We start from the raw sequence: 16301 nt of genomic DNA, 5'->3' as shown, positions 1-16301 counted from the left end.
CCCTGTCCCTTCAGGTAAAATCAGCTGGAACCCCGCCCCCCACCCTTCCATACTTCTGGGCATTCTTATGCTTCTCCAAGATGGCTATGAAGTCCCAGGGGCTTACTTGTCTTTCAGCCATCTCTTGATCTAATTTTCAGCCTCAGATGAATTCTCATTCTCCAGTCAACATTGTGTAGCACTTTATTCTTCTCTTTAAGGACAGAGACCCTTCTTCTTAGCTCTTAACGCATAACCCCAAATATGAGTCAGCTCTTTCAAATAGACTCTTAATGAAGACTGGAGGAGTAACGAGGAGGATCAACAACTCTTCAGCAGACAATTTAAAAGAAAATATTAGAACTTACCTCTTCTAAAAACATTCTAAAAAGTCAATTTTATTAGACTTTCACTCTATTCTTTATTCCTTGGCCTCTTTCTGCCTTCTCACTCCTGTCTTATCTATTCTCCTGAATTCCTGTTCATTAACTCTTCTGCGTTGAATAAATTTATAAAGTTATTGTTTAAATTTATTGTTTCTTTTTTAAAATTTTTATTTATTATTATTTTTTTGAGATGGAGTCTCGCTGTATCACCTGGGCTGGAGTGCAGGGGCGCGATCTCCACTCACTGCAAGCTCCGCCTCCCGGGTTCACGCCGTTCTCCTGCCTCAGCCTCCCGAGTAGCTGGGACTACAGGCGCCCGCCACCTTGCCCAGCTAATTTTTTGTATTTTTTTAGTAGAGATGGGGTTTCACCATGTTAGCCAGGATGGTCTCAATCTCCTGACCTCGTGATCTGCCTGCCTCAGCCTCCCAAAGTGCTGGGATCACAGGTGTGAGCCACTGCGCCTGGCCAATTTATTATTTCTATAGACTGATTTACTTCTTGGCTGTAGGCCACAATTTTCTGTTTTTTTTTTCATGCTTAGTAATTTAATTTTCAGTTTTTCTTCTTTTCTAACACATGCATTTAAGGCTATAAATTTTACTCTATATACTGCTGTAGCTGATCCCATACATTTTTAAAATGCAGTATTTTATTTTTCTAAATATTTCTTATTTTTTATGACTCATGAGTCACTTAGAAATATGATTCTTAATTTCTAAAATAGGAGTTCTAAAACAACTTCTTTGCTGTTGATTTCTAGCTTTATTGAGGTTCTGCAACATACTGTATATAATTTTGATTTTTAGAAATGTTCTTTATAGAATGTGGTCAATATTTAAGTGTTCTGTGTGTGCTAGAAAATAATGAAGTTATTGGGAGCAGTGCCCCTTAAGTCAAGTTTGCTCATATTTTCAATTCTTGCATATTTTTGCTGACTTTTTGTTCATTTCTAAGAAAAGTATAAAATCTATCCACTAACATTGTGGATTTATCTATTTCTCCTTGTAGTCCTATTAGTTTCTGCTTTATATATATGTGTGTATATGTATTTTATGTATATACATATATTGTATATGCATATATAATATACATATATTCTATTATACATATATTATATATAATTATATATATATATATATAGTTTTGAGACAGAGGCTCACTCTGTCGCCCAGGCTGGAGTGGAGTGGTGCGATCTTGGCTCACTACAACCTCTGCCACCTGGGTTCAAGCTCTTCTCCTGCCTCAGCCTCCCAAGTAACTGGGATTACAGGCATGTGCCACCATGCCTGGCTAATTTTTGTATTTTTAGCAGAGACCATCTTGGCCAGGCTGGTCTTGAACTCCTGACCTCGTGATCCACCTGCCTCAGCCTCCCAAAGGGTTGGGATTACAGCGTGAGCCACCGCCCTGGCCTGTTTTTGCTTTATATTTTTTGAGGCTTTGTTATTAGGTGTGTACACATTTAAATATTATATTTTCCTAGTGAATGGAATTTTTTGTATTATGAAGTGTGAGTCTCTTTATCTCTAGTAATGTTTTGGGCCTTAATTTTGATCTCATATTAATATAGCTGCATTCACTTCCTTTGGGGCTGGATTGCTCGTTATCAGCTAGGCGTCATTACCGTTCCCTTCATCATTTACCTCTGCTTCTAAGGGGAAGCTTAGAGCTATAGTTCTCAGTATCCCTCTCCTTTTATGATTCTGGATAAAATTCTGTCAATGAGGACCAACTGCTCAAAATTTGGAAGCTGCATAAGGAACAACCATTTACCTTCCTGCGAATCATCCACTGTTGTTTTCCTGGATGCGGATTTCCTGTGAAAGCAGCTTGTGCCCTTTGCCCCCGATCTTGATCACCCAGCTACTTCAAAGATTGTGTATGCCTCTTATTCTCGATATTAAATAAATTTCCTTATTCAAAATGCCTAGGGAAGTTTCTGTTTTCCTGACTACACCTTGACTGAAACGCTTGATATTTCTTCACACAACCTTTTACTTCCAAACAATTTGTATCCTCAGAGGTGTTCTCACTATGTTATGCAGGCTGGATTTGAACTCCTGGGGTCAAGAGATCCTTCTGCCCCAGCCCCTTGGGTAGTGGAATTGGAGCAGGCACCACTGTGCCCAGCTCTTAATGTTTGTGATACATCTCTTGTAAAAATAATATGATTAAGATGTTTTTATATCTGTCATTCTTAAAGAATCATTTAGTCCATTGTTTACACACTAAATGATGTGGGTTTTTAAAAGTTGTTAGAGTTTAAATCTATGGTCTTATTTTATGCCTTCTATTTGTTCTGCATGTTCTGTTTTTTCCTTTTCTTTCTTTTGGATTGATTACATATTTTTTCTCTTTCCATTTCTTCCACTCTGCAAGTTCGTAGTTTATATTCCGTGTTTCTATTCTTTTAGTGATTGCCCCAGAAATCCAAGCATTTGTTTCTTACTTAACAAAATTTAAAGTTATTTAGGAAACCCTCATCCCTGACAATAGAAGGTCTTTAGAATCTTTTAACTACATTTACCTCCCCCCAGCTTATACCTTCTTATTATTTATTTCAAATATATCTTAAACTCATGTCATAATTATTTTGTAAAGTCGTCGTATTCCTTCTTTTCACATCTTCCATCTTGGCTCACATTACTGATAAATATTTTAGTACTTCCTATAGTGAGGGCCTAAAGATGGCAAATTCTCAGATTTTCTTTCTTTTATTAATTTGAAAGTGTTCTTATTTTGCCCTAATTTTTTTTTACTCTTCAATGAAAATGTATTTCATTTTTATATATGATTTATTGAGGCAGGAAATAATCTCAGTTCTGAACAGCTCTACAAAATGTGGTTTACTTGGCCGGACGCAGTGGCTCACGCCTGTAATCCCAGCACTTTGGGAGGCCAAGGTGGGTCGATCATGAGGTCAGGAGATCAAGCCATCCTGGCTAACACGGTGAAACCCCATCTCTACTAAAAATACAAAAAAATTAGCCGGGCATGATGGTGGGCGCCTGTAGTCCCAGCTACTCGGGAGGCTGAGGCAGGAGAATGGTGTGAACCCGGGAGGTGGAGCTTGCAGTGAGCCAAGATTGCACCACTGCACTACAGCCTGGGCAACAGAGCGAGACTCCCGTCTCAAAAAAAAAAAAAAAGTGGTTTACTTGACCCCAAAGAGTATAAGTAGGTTGAAACGAGCCAGGATTTCTGGTGATGCTGTGGGTTCCCTATAGAGTGTCTCTTATCTTCCCACCTGGTAATCACATCTTTCCTAAGCGTCCTCAGCAGAATTCACAAGGGTGGAGCTGAAGGATCATCTCTGAAAGGCCTGATTAAAATTTTCCACTAGCAAGCACATATGCACTGTTACAAATATATCATATAGTCTACGAATCTTTATTTAACAAAAATTCACTGAGTTGCTGCTCTACGCTCTCACTATATAGCATTTTATCATTGCACTCTATGGCTTTCTGCTCTGCCACAGGGCCTCAGATGACCAAGATTGGAACCAAACTGCTCTACCACCAGAGGCCTTGCCATGTCCCATTACAGATACACATTGTACAAATGAGGTGTCCCTGTTCTCACGATGACTCTGTGAAGTACGACATTTCTCAAACACAATAGGTCACACAAAACAAACAATTGGCAAAGAAAATGCTTCAGAAAAGATGGTGAAGCATTATTTGGATGACAGAACCATGCAATCATTTTGCCAAACAGAAAACATATGTCTTTGCTAATATTCATCAATATCAGTGCAATGTGATAGAGATAAATATTTTATATTATGTACATACATACACAAACACACTTTTAATAGCTAATATTTAAATAAGCACTTTTTAAAAGCACATGAACAAGGTTACTATTGGGAGCAGGATGTAAAACCAGGATTGTATATTATAAGCGTTTTCCCATGCACACCTTTTTCAGGATTGTGTATCTCCCAGAACATCTTAATGAACATGGCAAAAAAGAAAAATAAAAGTTTTCAGTGAAAAAAGGTGGTTCATGGTTTAAAAGTCAAGTTTTACCACAAGAAACCAAGTTGGAGGTAAAGGTTGAGGAAGGTAGCAGCCAAAAATGACCACTGTAGTTTTGTTTTATTTTGTGTGTGTGTGGTTTGAGCAAGTGGTTGGCATTGTGCACACAATTGAGGAGGCCCTGAAAGAGGGGCAGGTTTGTTGGGGAAAGATAAAAACATGAATTCAGCTTTAAACATGGTGAATTTGAGACGCTTATCAGACATTCGAAGAGAGATGAAGGGTGGGCAACTGGATATGCCATCTGACATTAAGAAAAGAAGCCTGGGCCGAGCACGGTGGCTCACACCTGTAATTCCACACTATGGGAGTCCGAGGCGGGTGGATCACCTGAGGTCAGGAGTTCAAGACCACCATGGCCAACATGGTGAAACCCCGACTCTACTATAAATACAAAAAAATGAGCTGGGCGTGGTGGTACACACCTGTAGTCCCAACTACTCAGGAGGCTGAGGCAGGAGAATTGCTTGAACCTTAGAGGTAGAGGCTGCAGTGAGCCGAGATGATGCCACTGCACTCCAGCCTGGGCAACAGAGTGAGACTCTGTCTCAAAAAAACAAAAAACAAACAAAAAAAGAAGCCTGGGTTCAGAGATAAATTTGAAAGTATCACGTACATGCTAATTAATACCAAGGAAATGGAGATCATGTAGGGATGAAACCCGCAGCTAAGGAATAGAAGAAAGCCTAAGGAAACACTGGAGGAAACAACATTTAATGGAGAAGAGGTGAACCCAGCACAGGAGGCTTATGTAAATTCAGACTTATTCAGACTACTCATTCAAAGAATTCCTATAATACCTTTCACCCAGATCTCCCAAATGTTAACGTCTTACCACATTTGCTTTATTTTCTATCTCTAGAAACCCATTATTTTCTGAGCCATTTGAAAGCAAATTGCAGACATGATGTCCCTCTATCCCTTGATATTTAATGTGTATTTTCTAAAAACAAGGACATATTCTTACATATTCTTATTGGAACAATCACCAAAATGAGGAAATTGACATTGATATGATACTATCAGGCAATACAGTACAGACCAGTTGTCTTAATCATGTCCTTTAGAGCAGAAGAAAATCCCTGGACAGGCAGTGTGCTCAGCTGCTACTTCTCTTTAGTCAGAGGAGTGCCTTTCGACGTGGCACAAGTGCTGCCACTCCAAGGTTCCCTGACCCATCTCATGAGAATTTCAGCCAGAATTTTCTAACAAAAGAAGATGCTTAGGCCCTTGGGGAGCTCTAAAGAGCTGTGATTCACCGAGAGTACAGTAGGCGTAAGGCTGGTGGAAGAGCGATCATTTTTGAGAGAAGCCTCTCCCCAGATTTAAGAAGTGCTATTAGTGAAAGCAACAGCTGCAGGAAAAGCAGCGGGTACCAGCGTGATAGACAGGTAGGTGCCAGCAGCATGAAGCTGGGAGAGTCCCAGAGACCATGTGACTCTGGGAAGTAGAAGGGGAAGTGTCACAGGCTTATTCTTTGAGGAGAGGAAATCCCAAGATCCCACAACTTGGGAAGGCATCTGCAGCCAGCCTGAATATCGCTCAACCTGTGCCCCTGCAGCATGGTTCCTGCCAAGGCCACCGTCAAGAGGGTAGGAAAGCCATCAGCAACCTTTCCAGAGTACTTCCTTTCCCACCAAATATTGCTGGTCTACCATGGAGCTAAATGCAGTTCTCTGTGAGACAATGGGGGAATTTGAATATGGACTGGGAATTAGATGGTATCAAGGGATTATTGCCAATCTTACTATTTGTGGTAAAGGCAAATGGAAATGTCCTTTTCTGGGGAGTTTACTATTCTCTCCACTTTTGTGTAGTTTGACGATTTTCATGTAAGAGAAGAAAGAAACATAGGCCACATTCCCCAGTGTTTTGGTTCAAGGACAATATGAATGGTACACAATGTCATACCCCAAATTATCCTTGGCTGCAGCAGTCAGGCACTATCCCTTTGATGTTCTGACCTCAGTTTGGACCCCCTGACCCTCAGAAGCTGGGGAACAGCCTTAGTTCAAGGGTCTTGGGCCTTGTTTTGACCGTAAGTTAGTCCCCCAGGGTCTTATCACTGCTTCTCCCAGGAAGCCTCTTGAAATGTCAGGCAAACACAAGTCCTGAGGGCCCTGCCTGACCTGTCAGAGTTCTTCTGGTGAGTACACAGATTCTTTCAATCCCCTGAGACCCCTCACTGCACCACACAGCCATTTGAAACAGCTTTCAGCTCTCACTTGCTATTTGAATCTTAATTCAAATGTCAGCCCAGGAGAGCACGCTGAGCAGGCCCGTGACAAGCTCACGCCATCTGCATTAGTATTTTCCTCCATCATCTTGACAGTTGAGAGTTGGCAGTATTACAATTCAGACGGCACTCTGCGTTTGAAAGGAAAATTATAGTTTTTCAGAATGCAGCTGGTGTGCAAGTGAATAGGGCGAAGTTTCTTCTGTGAAGCCTTTTCCTCATTTTATGATAAGAAAATAATAAAATGTAGATTCAGCATGTGATTCTTACTTTACAAGAACCATCAAAAGGCACAGAATTTTGGGGACAAACGCAAACAAAGCATTCTGTTCCATAGTAATAATTTTAATAAAAAGCAAAAACAGCAAAACAATCATTTATAAATGATTTCTTCTCTGTTGGAGAAGTTAACACTGTTATTGCTGTATAAACCACTTGGAAATGAGCTATTTCAGTGCCTAGTTAAGATGTATTCTTTCCAGCACATTTTCATTTTGCCAGTTGGGCAGGAAAAACTACAGTCCACTTTCCTGGAGGGAATTTAACTGAACTACTGCCCACAGGTAACAGTGAACTTTACAAATCACTCCAGTAAGTTTAGTAGCAAAGTAAACATCTTTCTCAAGGGCTAAAACCACAGAAGTTAGACAGAGCAAGCAGAGAAGCAGTCTTTTAGGTGTTAAACTTCATGCCACTTGTGCACATTACACTAGGACACTTGCTTCTGAGAAATACAACACAAATGCTACCTCCCTGGAACTAAGATGTTTCAGTGCTTATGTGTATCAATTTCTTCTCTCTGTCGCCCAGTGGCAGTGGTGTGCTGATAAATGTTTAACAACCAGCTCTGGGGCAGGGGGTCTTGATATAGAGTGTGTGCCAATCTCTGTGGTGTAAATACTCTCAGTAGGGCCGATTCTCCAGCTACCAATGGGATGTCACTGAATGGTCAGGTTGGGAAGAGATGTGCAATAGCATGCCATTATATTGTAGCACACCATACGAATACAATAGATGTCAGTATCCTCAAGAACATAGATAATAGTAAAATAACTAGGAAGTGATGAGTTTTGAGTATTTATTACTGTTTTTAATATACTTTAATTGTAGGTTAATATAATCTCTAATGGTCACTGTGGCTGTGTTTAACAACCAGCTTACAAAATTCCTGAAAATTGAACAATCCACTCTCTCATGGGCCAGTGCAGACCAGTTCAACACACCACTGGAACTCGAGCCCTCAAGGTGGGACTAAGCAAACCAGGCACCTGCCTAGTCCTGCCTCTACAGTGACCTTTATTAACTCTGCAGAACGATTAAGGGCCCCAGCTCTCCCCTTACAGGAGATCCGTGTTCCTTCTACATAGGAGATTATGGGAGTCCCACTCCGGATAGGCCCAGGACAGCAGAATTTTAGCTGCTTTATTGGTTAGTTCCATCTGATTTCAGGGCTGTCATCCCTGCCAAGTCCAGATGGTGCTGTCGGACTATCAGAGTTCCCCACACAGCCCCCCTCCCCCCAGCCTTCTGCACTCCCCTCACCCTCTATTTGACAGGTTTAATTCACGTCCCTGGCACCGCCTCCTTCCATTTGATGCGAAGCCAGCAAACCTAATACAGGAAGAGCCAAAAAACCCAGGTGCTAAATCATCCAAGGTCAGGCTGCTTTCCAGGTCGGCTTTCCAGTCTCCCAGTTGTCTGAGGCAGTCTTTCCTCCAGGATTTTTCTTAGCCAAATACGTTCGCTATATCTTGCACACAGCATCATAAAACCTCAAGGATGGATGGGACCTTCCAGTCATTAGGCCTGAACCACAGCATGCTTGAGCTGCCGCCAGCCCTGCCCCCAGCAGCTCTTTTTCCCAGCTGTAACGCTGCTGTCTGCCAGCTTTTATCCCTTGGCACTGAGCCCTGATCTCAAGAAGGCGATGCTTGTATTCCTCACAGTGGGGGGAGCAAGAGGAAAGGAACCTATGGAAAGCCAGGCATGTAGTTAAGTGCGACACATTCAAGTTTATCACATTTATAGGTGACAAAATTAAAGTTTAGCAAGTTGAAGTAAAGTGTCCCTGGGTCACACAAGCTTTCAGTTACGTGGATTTGAACTGGATCTGACTCAAACTAGTACCATTCACATTAGTCCATGCTGCCTTCCAAAAGGCATGCCCCTGGCAACGAGTGGTGAATATGGTCATTGTGATGCCTGGCTTGTGTCGTGAGAATAAAATAATGCATCACCTTAAGAGATGGCACTCGAATTCCCCTTGAGAGGGAACTGTCTTTGTCCAGGAAAATGCTTTTAATAAGCCACTCATGGTAAAAGGTGAAGTAGTGACGGTAAGGGTGTTGGCAGGAATCAAATTAAGAAAAGGAATGGCTGTCCATCTGGCTGTATGTGAGAATATAAATGGATCTGCTTTGTCCCAAGGACAGGAGACAGGGACCACGTGGAGTGGAAGGTGAGTGGAGATTCCTCCATAGTATATAAAAAGAACATTCTATAAATGGGGTGCCGAGTCTGCACTGTTGTAGCATCTGCCATTCCTTCCCACGTCACTGAGACACACACAGGCACACACACTCACTCACTTGAATTTTGCTATGTGGAAATGGGCGAGGGAACTGAGCTTCATGTCTCAGCTGATGCATTGCAGGGATAAGACGCTGTTTAAAATGAGGTAGCAGAAGTGTGGAGTCAGCAGTGGCTGCAAAAATCTAAGTCTCTGAGAAATCACAGAAATGTAGAGGTTCAGAACCAGAATCCAGTTATCAGACCTATCTGGATTTCAAGAGGCAGGGAGTCCTCAGCTGACATTTGGGTTACAACAGGGATGCATCTGTGCCTAATGTCTGGCTGCAAGGGGGACGCACTGTGGAACAGAAAGTAGGGGGAAACTTTTGACCTTGTTGCTGATTGAAACCGGAGCATGTGAATCAAACAGGATTTCTTTTTGGGTGTGCCTAATGCAGTAGGTTTAGGAGCTGCAAACCCTTGGGTTCCAGGACATTCCGCAGTGAGGGAACATTGGCTGAATTGGAGCCAAATAAGCTTTCAGTTAGCTTGGCATGGGCTTTCTTCCTCACATCCCACCACTGAAAGTGTGGGGTAGAGTTAAATGGTCTTGGCTGGTCTAAAGACGGTGCGGGCCAGAAGCCAGCTTGCATCATGGAAATATACATGCCTTTGGGGCTCTCACCTAGAAGCCATCCAAGTGCTGAACCCTTGACGGCTGGCACATCAACACCGTGTTGATCCAGAACAGAGGCTCATCAGAAGGGGAAGAGGCGGAGGGTAGGCCCAGGATGGGAGCATGTGCTCGATTCCAGGGAGGGCTGGAGCTACCCCCGGCAGCATGCCAAAGTGGATGAGGAATCAGGTTGCCTGAGTCCAGCCTTGCTATTGACTGGCAAGTGACCACGGCCTCTGGAACTAAGATTCCCTATTTATAAAATGGGGGACTAGACTGGTCTCCAAAATGCTATTTCCATGATCTCAAATGGGGCTCATAAGCGACTTTCTTAGTGTGGCCCTGGAACCCCAGAGAACACCACACAGCGAAATTACCAAACCAGGTTGGAATGCCAGCACAGGGCTTGGGACAGTGCATGTTGGCACAGGAACTGTACCTAGACAAGGAAATGGAAAGGCTTAAAAGAAAGTTTTCACATTCAGCCCTGTGGTTTTAGGAGGGAGGGCTGCAGAGTCTAGCCATAGACCTGGAATGGAGGCGTGATTTAGTTTTAGGAAAAGATTAAAACACTATATCCCTTAGAAGAATTGGCTTCCAGGTAACATTTTAAAGTAACAATCTGTACTGATCTTGAGTCTCAGAGGTAGAGTCAAAAATAGTCCCAGATCTAAGAACATTCACTTTAGGGACAGTGACAAATATGGCTATTTTCAGGGGCCTTCCCAAGACATCCACTCAGACTAATGGCAAACAGGCTTACCTCCAGTTGCAAAGGAAAATATTAAACTGTAGTGACTTGACTAAGGTTGGATTTATTCTCTGACCTGACTCCTTAAACTGACCTGCTAAGGCTATGCCTGCACATAGTATGCCGGTTCATTAGACTCTGGGAGGGTCAGCTTTTATTTGGGCGGTCCTAAAACTCCCCAGCCAGCTGCTTACATCTTCCCCAGAGCATTCAGTGTTCTCAAGACCAGCATTCCTCAGGATTTAAAGAAGGGAGGAAGCACATCTCCCCCACTTCTCCAGGGTGGATGGAAATCCATGCATCTCATTATCTTTATGCAGAAGAGCTTCAAAGACATCTACTTCTAATCAATACATATTCATGATTCTTTCATTAAAACAGCCCACAGAAGAGCCATGTTTTCCCTCCTTCCTACTAGAATTCCAAATGATCCCAAGTTTTTCTTTCTTTCACAAAACTATTCCAGACCTTTCCCTTTTTCCTTTCCTCCTCTCCTGGTCCCCATGGTCATGGAATCTCCTTTTAGCTGGAACGAGTGAGCCTGCAATTGTGACAAATTGTGACACTAGTGGCTTATGATCCACTTATGTTGTTTCTGAGATCCTAAAGACCTAAAGCCCCAAATCCTCATTTTGGCAACCCCATATCTGATCAGAAAAACAGCATGAAGACGCTTTTCCCAAGTGCAGAATCGTATATTCTGAGTGACTGAGCTATTGGCATTCAAGTTTTGACCAGTTTCAAGATGCTACTACCAGATAATGGAAAGACCATATACAGACACTGCAATCTATGTTACATAAGGAAGACTTCGTTAGTTGGTATACAAGAGTGGAGAGTTTCAGGTTATATACGATACATCCAGAAGGCTGTTTGAATACACAAAGAGCCATATTCCTTTCAGGTCTTAAGTTTCCCTGGCTGGAAGTGAGGCCTCTGAGAAGCTGCATTCCTTTCTCAGGGTCCTTACCACTGTTCAGTGTGCTAATGCCAAGAATGTATGGCTTTGTTTTTTGAGATGGAGTCTCACTCTGTTGCCCAGGCTGGAGTGCAGTGGCCCAATCTCAGCTCACTGCAAGCTCCGCCTCTCGGGTTCACACCATTCTCCTGCCTCAGCCTCCTGAGTAGCTGGGACTACAGGCGCCGGCCACCACACCCGGCTAATTTTTTGTATTTTTAGTAGAGACGGGGTTTCACTGTGTTAGCCAGGATGGTCTCGATCTCCTGACCTCGTGATCCATCCGCCTCGGCCTTCCTAAGTGCTGGGATTACAGGTGTGAGCCACCACGCCCGGCCTGGCCTTTTTCTTTGTTAAGGAGTGATGTGAAACTGTTACAAATCAGATGTGGGAGGTGTTCTACTACCATTAACTTACATGCACCAGTATCACTTACTTACTTCAGCCTCAAAGAGGTAAACAAATGAGGCATTTTCTCTATCTGAATGAAACATGGAGACATAGAGTTCCTGTCATTGCACAAGGTCAGCTGTTCAAGCAGAGAGCCAGAACTAGGCTCTGGCTCTGCACCCCATGTTCCTTTAGCAGGCCTGTGGCCAGCTATGACAAATATAGCCTGAGGCTCACAGAGCCCACAGCCAGCATGGTATGGGAAATCCTGGATTGGGGCTGGTTGTGGTCCAGCTGTGATCCAGCTTTCTCCGCTTCTAGACAGGACTGGTGCCAGGCAATGAAGCCAATGACTACAGATGTCACTCACAGCTGGAAAATGGGCCTCCTTTGGCAAAGGAATCTGGAGCACTCTCTAGCTGCTCTGCTCAGGCTGGGGCCCTGCTAGCCTCCTTTTAGATAAAGTGGGGAGACTAGAGTCACACCAAACAGTGGAAATGAGGGAATGCAGCTTCCAGATGATCATCACTTGGTTAAGTTTGCACAGAAGGTGTAACCAGTTCCAGTGAGAACAAATCTAAAGCTGTCCGTCTTTTAAAGCCACCCTGAGTGGTAAAGATCAGGTACATGTCTTAACTTATATAAAGGTGAAGTATTATTTTTCAACTGTACAAGACACATTACTAAGGTTACAGTTCAGTGGCATGCACCTTATGTTGGACTGCATTTAAACTACAACTGTGTAGTGTGACATCTCCATTACATGGCACCAAACATTTGTCAATTGTACAACTATTACTTGGTGAGATCTGGTTTTAACTACAATACTTTAAAAGCCAATTTCTATTTAAATGTATTACGAAAAAATGCAATAGCTTAACTTTATACACATTTTACATTTCTGGCAGAATAAGTACAGTAATTTCTGCACCCGAATGGGTAGTGTTGCCTTCGAAGTAGTCACCTTGGGAAGACGTATGTTTATTCCAGTGAAGCTGACCTTACACAGAACATTTCTAGAACCCTCTTTAGAAACTGTCAACTTGTAAGGGTCTTCAGTGTTGGTAAATCTTTGTCCTTTAAGGGTAGATCTATTTTTTGAGGAATGATTTTTTTTTTAACAGCTAAAGAGCATTAGAAAATAAGTCTGCTAAATAAAATGGGTGATGAAGTTCAGGATTACCGTGGTGGGCAGGAGGAGGGGTTGGATAAAACACAAGGTCTGACTATAAAGTTGCGAGGCTTTTTGCCTTGCATGGCTTCAAAGGTAACCCCAAAGGGGAACCCTAAGTGTTCTTAGCACATGCAACCTCAAGAAAATAACTCCAATTATGCTAACTCTTGAGTGCATATGTTCTAGTGTATTTGGTTAAAAAGGTATCTTTGCTTATTTTCAGTCATATTTCATATAAGCAGAAATGGAAAACTCCATCTCTGTGATTTCTCCGAAGGGAAAGATCTCATCTACTGCTTAGAGAATTAAAATAAAAAGCACTTGGTGTCATGTCTACATTAGCCCCGCCAAAATGTGCAATGAGTAATTCCTGATACCTGAGTCTTCCCCGTTTGGAAAAGTGGGTAAGGACAGGTGTCTGGATCCTAGGTAAAAGTAGAATTTCAAGGGGATTGGAGTGTTTCCAATGGCTCCCATCTACTCAATAGACTTACAACACCCACTCATACAAGGAAACCTCCTACAGCGAAGCAGTACACAAAGTTTCAGTAGAGGAGGGGAAGAATGATGATCTCCAAGTAGCTTTCTATGGTAAAAACCCTGGCTTCTGGATGACAAGTGAACAGAGTCCATTGAAAAAGAAAGTCCATGGTGTTAGATTCTAGTGCACGCTTAAGAAATAAAGTGTGTGGCCACTAGCTCATTGAAGTGCATTTCCAGCTGAGGCCAAAGGCAGCAAAGGTGCAAGAAGCTGCTAGAGCTGACATTAGTTGAAGCAGGGTCTGTAAATTCAGAGTGGCAAAGCAATTTGTAGAAAGGCCCAGTTACAAAGCAGGACATTTGCCAACCTGTGAAGTCAAAGAACGTTCAATCTCACTTTCTACAAAGTGCTTCATTGAAAACGCTAATGAGGAAGCTCCCTAAAACACCATATCCTGAGTGTCGGAGAAATATGGTCAAGATGGTGATTGATAGGGAGCAGAGATTGATCCTCTAATAGTGTTTGAACTGTGTATTTTCCAAGCATCACACACACACTTAGTGAAGAACCTATTACTGCAGTCACATTCCAGCTCGCCTGCACATGCTTCCATCCCGTGCTTGCTTTTGAGTACATATTTCCATAAGCCATTTCGAGTTAATGGGTTCTACTGCTAAAAGTCAGAAGCAGCAGCAGGGTCAGTGCCTTAGAGTCGGCTGTAATATCCACGTGCTCACAGCAGACGTCAGTCTCATATTGATCAGTCGGGATGTTGTTCTTGGTGAGTGTTTTTATATTTGTCTTTGTAAAAACCACAAAGCTAGGCCATTTGCTTAAATCATCGTTAGAAAAAATGCTGAGTGCCCAGATGGGATTTCTAGTTTCTGTGCAAATGAAATCACATTAGTCCAGATTTTATTCACTCAAAACTACTAGGGAAGCAGTAGGATTTGGTTTAAATGCTGCCAAAGAGCAGGAATTCACTTAAGTTTTAATTCAGAAGCAATCCTGTTGTTAATGTTGTAGCCAGGTTCGGACAGCATGGAGGGTGGGGCCCCCATTGTGCTTGCTGAGGAATCCCGGATCTCTCCCAGTTCAGGCTCACTTTCACTAGAGGTAGACCCACTGTTGATGGTATAGACGCTCTCTGCAACTCCCTGAGCTGAAGCACAGCCATCCGGCTCGTTCTTCTCCCTCGGACTCGACAGTCCTGGGAGGACAGCCATCTTTCCAGTCTGCCTGTTTGGCAGCAAGGACATGGTATAGTCTGCAATGATCCCACCCACATCTAAGTTGCATGCCTGGTCGAAGGCTAGGAAGCCAACATTAGCGTTTGCCTCACACACCACAAAGGAGCCATCGTCCATGATAAGGAGATCAATGCCACAGAAGTCCATGCCTAGGATGTTGGACACCTGAATAGCCAACTGCTTGCCTTGTTCTGTCAGCGGGCACATGACACCCACGCCACCTGTGGGGAAAGCACAGTGATGTAAAGGTGACAACTGAGAAGTCAGATGACTCTTCAAAGAAGAGACAGCGGTCTGCTCAGGAGGGGAAGAAAGACAGGCTCGATCATTAATCACAAAAGGTCTGGATGGAAATCACTACACCCTTCGGGAAAACAATACAGCCAATTTTTATCTAGTCTTAAAAATGCTGATTTCCTCTGACCCAGCCATCCCACTACCAAGGAAATAATCTTATGGTACGGGGGGAAAAAAGCTTTATGCACAAAGATGTTAATGGCAGTATTATTTAAAATACAAATCATAGAGCCAGGTAAATGATGGGCACTTAATAAATATTCAATACATATTGAATGATGAAATGAAAAATTATAATCTAAATCTCTCACAGTAGGGAAAAACAGTGTATTGTACAGCCATTAATAATAATGCCAGCTGGGTACAGTGACTCACGCCTGTAATCCCAGCACTTTGGGAGGCTGAGGTGAGAGGGCTGCTTGAGGCCAAGAGTTTGGACCAGCCTGTGCATCATAGCGAGACCCCATCTCTACAAAAAACAAAAATAAAACTAGGTGGGTATGGTGGCTCGCTGTAGGGTTCCTCCTCCCCCAGCCTCCCAAGTGCTGCAGTCCCAGCTACAGTGGCGTGATCTTGGCTCACTGCAAGTTCCGCCTCCTGGGTTCACACCATTCTTCTGCCTCAGCCTTCCGAGTAGCTGGGACTACAGGCACCTGCCACCATGCGCGGCTAATTTTTTTTGTATTTTTAGTAGACACAGGGTTTCATCGTGTTAGCCAGGATGGTCTCGATCTCCTGACCTCGTGATCTGCCCGCCTCAGCCTCCCAAAGTGCTGGGATTACAGGTGTGAGCCACCACATGCCCGGCCACAACTTACTGATTTTTAAGAAGAGAGATGGCACCTTCTGCCGTCTTTCTGTGCTGCCATAATGGTGCACGTCAATGTCCTGGCTGATGCTCTCAAGAGCATCACCAATGCCGAAAAGAGGCAAACGCCAGGTTCTTATTAGGCCATGCTCCAAAGTCATCATCTGGTTTCTAACTGTGATGACAAAGCATAGTTACGTTCGCAAATCTGAAACACTGATGATCACAGAGCTGGGAAAATTGCTGTGAACCTCACAGGCAGGTTAAACAAGTGGGGAATGAATGGCCCCAGTCTGATGTGCAACTTGAAGATCAGAAAAATGGCAGAATAATCTGCTCCCATTCCATCAGTTTGGTT

General features: G+C 43.1%; 1 protein-coding gene across 1 annotated transcript in view; it reads right to left on the bottom strand.

Moving 5' to 3' along the window:
* Window positions 1-5324: 5324 nt before the first annotated feature.
* Window positions 5325-16301, bottom strand: part of RIMKLA (ribosomal modification protein rimK like family member A) — a 43053-nt gene continuing 32076 nt past the window's right edge. Inside the window, exon 5 of the mRNA XM_003891685.4 lies at window positions 5325-15059. Within this exon, the coding sequence (XP_003891734.1) occupies window positions 14569-15059 (491 nt within the window). The 3' untranslated portion in view covers window positions 5325-14568. The remainder of the gene's footprint in view (window positions 15060-16301) is intronic.

This window comes from Papio anubis, chromosome 1 (assembly GCF_008728515.1).
Source record: "Papio anubis isolate 15944 chromosome 1, Panubis1.0, whole genome shotgun sequence".
NCBI classification, from domain to species: domain Eukaryota; kingdom Metazoa; phylum Chordata; class Mammalia; order Primates; family Cercopithecidae; genus Papio; species Papio anubis.
Note: the sequence above shows the minus strand (reverse complement) of the source record. Positions and strands in the feature narration are given on the sequence as shown.